The sequence below is a fragment of the Myotis daubentonii genome, chromosome 17, assembly GCF_963259705.1.
Source record: "Myotis daubentonii chromosome 17, mMyoDau2.1, whole genome shotgun sequence".
In the NCBI taxonomy this organism is placed as follows: Eukaryota; Metazoa; Chordata; class Mammalia; order Chiroptera; family Vespertilionidae; genus Myotis; species Myotis daubentonii.
In genome coordinates, this window is record NC_081856.1 from 47,885,424 (window position 1) to 47,891,460 (window position 6,037).

At 43.4% G+C, this 6,037-nt stretch overlaps 1 protein-coding gene across 1 annotated transcript; it reads right to left on the reverse strand.

Annotated features, from left to right (window-relative positions):
• Positions 1-2,430: 2,430 nt before the first annotated feature.
• PPDPFL (pancreatic progenitor cell differentiation and proliferation factor like) lies at positions 2,431-5,962 on the reverse strand. Its single transcript, XM_059672282.1, has 5 exons — positions 5,813-5,962; positions 5,399-5,499; positions 3,978-4,043; positions 3,551-3,650; positions 2,431-2,799 (listed from the first exon to the last, which is right to left on the reverse strand). The coding sequence occupies exons 2-5, from the start codon at positions 5,451-5,453 to the stop codon at positions 2,787-2,789; spliced, it is 234 nt and encodes a 77-aa protein (XP_059528265.1). The 5' UTR covers positions 5,454-5,499; positions 5,813-5,962; the 3' UTR covers positions 2,431-2,786.
• Between the last annotated feature and the right edge of the window lie 75 nt (positions 5,963-6,037).

Here is a 6,037-nt window from a genome sequence, read left to right on the forward strand (position 1 = left end):
GGCCGATCCAGTGATTGGTGATCGGAGGGTGATGAGGGTCAACTCCTCTGGCTGAGGCATCAGGCCTGGGCGGGGGGCTGAGCCAGGGATTGGGGGGATATGATGGTCCCCTTGCCCAGGCCTGAAGCCTGGGTCAGAGGCGTCAGGCTTGGGCGGGGGGTGGAGCAAGCGATCAGAGGGAGATGGGGGTCCCTTGCCCATCCATGATTCCTGGGCCAGAGGCCTCAGGCCTGGGCGGGGGCCAGAGCCAGTGATCAGGGGGAGATGGGGGTCCCCTGTCCAAGCCTGACACCTCTGGTGGAGGCGTCAGGCCTGGGCAAGGGGCCGATCAGGCGATCGGAGGGTGATGGGGGGCTACACCTCTGGCTGAGGCATCAGGCCTGGGCAAGGGGCAGAGCCAGCAATCGGAAGGGTCTGGGGGTCCCCTGCCCAGGCCTGACGCCTGGGCCAGAGGCATCAGGCCTGGGCTGGGGGCAGAACCAGTGATGGGGGGAAATGAGGTTCTCCTCCCCAGGCCTGACGCCTCTGTCAGAGGCGTCAGGCCTGGGCAAGGGGCCAATCCTGCGATTGGAGGGTGATGGGGGTCAACGCCTGAGGGCTCCCAGTATGTGAGAGGGGGCAGGCTGGGCTGAGGTACCCTCCCCCCCCCCCCACCCAGTGCACGAATTTCGTGCACCAGGCCCCTAGTATATATATAAAAGGCTAATATGCAAAGTGTCCCTTCAGGAATTCAACAAGGAGAACAGGAGTTTGATAGCTCGCTATAACATGTGCTGACCACCAGGGGTGGCGCAGAACACGGTGGGCAACCAGCAGTGGCAGCAGGGAGCTGAGGGAGCAAGGGAAGGAGGAGGTGGGGAAGCAGGGAGGCAGGGAGGCAGGAGGAACCGCGAGGTGGTGGTGCATGGGTGGCAAGGGAAGGAGGGGGGGGAGGGGGGTAACCACATGGTGGCGACACACAGGGAAGCGAGGGAACCTAATCAGCCCTGATCACTAGGCAGGCCTAGGGATCCTACCCATGCACGAATTTTGTGCACTGGGCCTCTAGTTTTGTTATATTGCCTTTCAATCTTATCCATATATATTTTTAATACAACTAAAATCATCCATATATAGATTATTCTGCAGTTTTCACTTAACATCTACACTAATAAAAGAGAAAAATGGTAATTGGCGTACGACGATACCCTTTTCATTGGCTAATCAGGGCTATATGCAGATTAACTGCCAACTAAGATTGGCAGTTAACTGCCAACAAGATGGCGGTTAATTTGCATATGTAGGCACAATGCAGGGAGGCGAAAGGGAAAGCAGGAAGAAGCCCCCTGCCACTGACAGTGATCGGAAACCCAGGGGGGAGCTAAGAGCTGGGGGGCAGGGCAAAGGAGGCCCTGGGGCCGCCTTTGCCCTGCCCCCCAGCCATGATCGGAGAATCAGGCGCCTTTGCCGCCCTGGCCAGTGATAGCAGGAAGTAGGGGTGGAGCCAGCGATCGGAGCTGGGCACGGTTGAAGCTGGCAGTCCCGGGAGCTAGGGGTCCCTTGCCTGGGCCTAAAGCGGAGCCCACGATCGCGGGGCCGCTGCAGCTGCGGGTCCCCGCTGCCCGAGCCGGACGCCTAGGCCAGAGGCGTTAGGCCTGGGCAGGGGCGGAGCCTGCAACCACGGGGAGCTGGGGGTCCCCTGCCCAGGCCTGACACCTCTGCCGGAGGCCTCAGGCCTGGTCAAGGGGCCGATCCGGTGATTGGTGATCGGAGGGTGATGAGGGTCAACTCCTCTGGCCGAGGCATCAGGCCTGGGTGGGGGGCAGAGCTGGGGATTGGGGGGATATGATGGTCCCCTTGCCCAGGCCTGAAGCCTGGGTCAGAGGCGTCAGGCTTGGGCGGGGGGTGGAGCAAGCGATCAGAGGGAGATGGGGGTCCCCTGCCCAGGCATGATTCCTGGGGGCCAGAGCCAGTGATCGGGGGGAGATGGGGGTCCCCTGTCCAAGCCTGACACCTCTGGCGGAGGCATCAGGCCCGGGCAAGGGGCCGATCCTGCGATTGGAGGGTGATGGGGGTCAACGCCTGAGGGCTCCCAGTATGTGAGAGGGGGCAGGCTGGGCTGAGGGACACTCCCCCCCCCCCCCCCCACACACACACCCAGTGCACGAATTTCGTGCACCGGGACCCTAGTAGTATCATAATTTTCTGTGTTGTTAAATATTGCTAAAATTATAAATTTTACAGTCCACACAATGAACAGTTGGTGAGATGTATAGCAATGTGTCAAACAGGTAATGTATTTATGGGTGTGTTTGCTATTTTCAATGTTCATGATTAAAAATAAAATTTTTGCACCTCTTCTACACATTTGAATCCAGTGACCTTTAAACCATTTTATTAGGTATCACTGCTTCTGTTTTAAGGTATAATAAATAATTCAACAAACATAAAGAGAGTCTAAAATTTTTTTTAATTGAAAATAATTAAATTTTTGGAAACATAATATGGATAAATGAAAAGACTGCTACAGTTAAAGACTAACTGCTTTAAAGGGGCACATATTTTTTAAACCATGCTTTTCTAATATTCTCTGAGAAGCTGATGCTACTCACAACAGTAATTTTAGTATTGAAGAAAATGCCTGAACTTGTATGGGTGGCTGCTGTGATTTTGCCTGATAAATGAGATCTCTGGCCGGTTGTTGTCTTTTTGCAATGGAGAAGCGTTGTCTAGAATAACTTGAGAGCTGACGGGTCTTGTTCACATTTGTAGCACCTCAGCAGGTGGAGTCATTTTGATTGTCAGAATCAACAGTTAGTGCTGTATAAAATAGACAGTTGTTACAACTATGTCATTAGATTACAATACAAAGATGGTTAGTTGAGAAATGCTCATCTGTACGTTAAGCTGTCTTTATAGCCCAAATACAGTAGAAAATAAGTAAAACACCTAGATCATTCAAATCAATGTACTTGATAAAGAGAGTAAAGAATACATCTTTTTGAAAATTGTCTTCCTTTGATTTTAAAAAGTATCAATACTTGATTCTATTTTAAACTCATATTAGAAAATTGATCAAAACTTCAGTTTTAATATCAGAATCTATGAACGCCATCATTATTTATTTTTATTCAGTTTAGTGGCTGGTCATCAGTGTTAGTATCAGCCATTGTCTAAAGACAAATACTTTTAAAAAACTAGTGGGACTAACATAGGTTAAGACAGCAACTAGATAACTGTGATCTGTTTCCTAAAGGTATTAATAAAAAAAATCATTTAGAACCTTGCCTCTGATTCCCAATCTATCCCTCCTAAACATTAATAAAAATTGACATATGACTTTTCAATCACACTTTAGTGATAGAATGAGAGAACGTGCTCATGATCTGACTTATGGTTAATTAACTAGAATAGGGAGCAATTGTCCCTCTCTATCCCATAATTATGCTTTATATCAAAGCCTACACCATCTTCAAGAAACAATTTTATCTTATTGGTTAAGAATTACTAGCTGCATTGTTTCATTCACTGCTAGTAAGAGATACCCTTATCACAAAAGGCTGTAACTTACCCACTAACAGACAGTTCTTTTCTTATTTCACTTGAAAGCACAGGTTCAGAATGAAAAAAGGATTTCAACCACCAGGTGGATTCTGCCATTTCAGGTAACCCTATCAAATAAAATACATATTATTTCCTTATCAACAAAATTTTTATATATATTTTTTATTGATTTTAGACAGAGAGGAAAGGAGAGGGAGAGAGATAGAAATATCAATAAGAGAGTCATTGATGGGCTGCCTCCTGCACACCCCCTACTGGGGATTGAGCCCACAACCCGGGTGTGTGCCCTTGTCAGGAATTGAACCCAGGACCCTTCAGTCCTCAGTCCAACGCTATATCCATTGAGCCAAACTGGCTAGGACCTTATCAAAATTTTGAGAGATTAAAAACAGAAAAATAATGAGAGTGATGCTGATAAGGAATAAACTAAGTACCTTGAAGGGGTTTGTCTTCATCTATGAAATTAACAGAGTCAGAGCTAACTGAAGAAATACTGGCCTCTACAAAAGAAACAATAATGAATGAACAAATACATAACAAGCAAACAAATACATATTTATCTCTAAACTCTCAAGTAGTATGGTTTGAAATTATTTACTTCTAGCTCATACATTTAAGAATTTAAAAATTAAGTAAATTATCAATCAATTACAAAGTCTTCCAGAATAATAAGGCTTATTACATTTTTTACTAATATGGTATATTCCTTTCAGTGTTGAACATTCTCTTTCCACAGATATAAATATAGAATTTAAAATGTTTTATAAGTGCTATAAAATTTAAAATTTTAGGAAATATAAAATCAAGAATGAATGTTATTTTATTGCATTAGAAATATTACATGTGTATATATTTAAATAGCATACAAAGGCTATCATATTTAGAAACAAAGGAGTTATTTTATAAAAAAATAAACAGTATTTGCATTTGAAACATATAAGTCTTTTAAAATATCAGAATATAAAAATAACTTCTGTGGCTGTAATAACAAAAAGTAAATGGGCATAGCTTAATCTTGTAAAAAGGATAAATCAATAGATGTTTCCAACACAGAGTTAAAAGCATCTTGAAATAAGAGTGTGTTTTTTTACATGTTGCTGGCATCTTTTCAATAAATGATGTTTTTTATTAAATATATTTTTATTGATTTCAGAGAGGAGGAGAGAGTGAGAGAGAGAGAGAGAGAAACATCAGTGATGAGAGAGAATCATTGATTGGCTGCCTCCTGCACGCCCCCTGCTGGGGATCGAACGCACAACCCAGGCATGTGCCCTTGACTGGAATCGAACCTGGGACCCCTCAGTCCACAGGCTGATGCTCTATCCATTGAGCCAAACCAGCCAGGGTGATACGTTGGTTTTAAAGTAATCATTTTATTTAAGGAAATTTCTGAATTTAAGAAGCTACAATTTTCTATTGAGCTATCAATACAGATGGATAAAAATAAAACTGCCATGATAGATGCTAACCTATTATCCATGGCAGCAAAGTAGAAATTAGAAAATCCACGAAGCATAGTTATGATATCCCTTCTTTTCTAAAAAATGAATATTTTAAAAAAATTATCGGTTTTTAAAGTATTGAAATTAAACATTATTTTGAAATATAAGCTGACCACTTATTTATGTGTTAGTGGCCTTATCGATACCATATAACATAGTTAAAGAAATGCGCCTTCCTTGATAATACTGATTTGGAGAAGTCTCCAATGAATTCTATTCCTATGTCCTTCACTGTCACATCAGTCTTCCTTCACCTTAAAATGACCAGGATACAAGACGTGGGTTACTAATGCCCTTCAGACATCAGTTCATACCATATTCTCTAGGGGTCCTCTAGTGATGATATTACTTACTTCGATAATACTGATTTTTGGCCAGAAGGCAACCAACTGAAGGTACCGATGCCATTGCTATCCCCGTGAGCAAGCGTCAGACACTATGTATGCGCAGCAGTCTGAGTAACAGAGACAGGGAAAGAGAGGTTGACATCAATAACATTCTTTTTTCTTTTTTCCACATGAATATTTTTTGCAAAACAACTTAATACCATGTGATAAATATCTGATTAAAAAAATGGAAAGTTCACACAAAATTATAATCAAATATACTGTAATAAAAAATGTAATCAGTGCAGGTATTTATTGGGAAAAGTAAGAGAAAAGTTTGCATCCAACTACAAACAATGCCCACAACTAATTTTGTCTGAAATAAACCTAACCTGAAGGTAAAAGAAAAAATACGAACACAGCCATGATATAGTCACTTACCTATTTCTTTTATCCAATTTATTCTTTTAAAATAGATGTGATTCTAAAGTTTTCTCAGAAAATGCATAATTTAAAACAATTTGTAGTGATCCATGATAGACTGTGTTGCCCCAGAAGGCTCTGGGGCATTGTGCAGTGTCTGGGACCCCTGAGCACACCTTATATTTAGAAGGGTGAAACCTGAGCTGTGGGTGAAGAGAGGCAAGGTGGGCACACAGCCAGCCA

Bases quoted from the DNA above. Each gene is read 5' to 3' on its own strand.
- PPDPFL (XM_059672282.1), bottom strand. From the start codon at position 5,453: ATGGCATCGGTACCTTCAGTTGGTTGCCTTCTGGCCAAAAATCAGTAT. The intron at 4,044-5,398 runs GTAAGTAATATC...TTTCTTTTGTAG, and splicing joins CAAAAATCAGTATTATCGAA to AGGCCAGTATTTCTTCAGTT. The intron at 3,651-3,977 runs GTACTTAGTTTA...TTTATTTGATAG, and splicing joins TGAAGACAAACCCCTTCAAG to GGTTACCTGAAATGGCAGAA.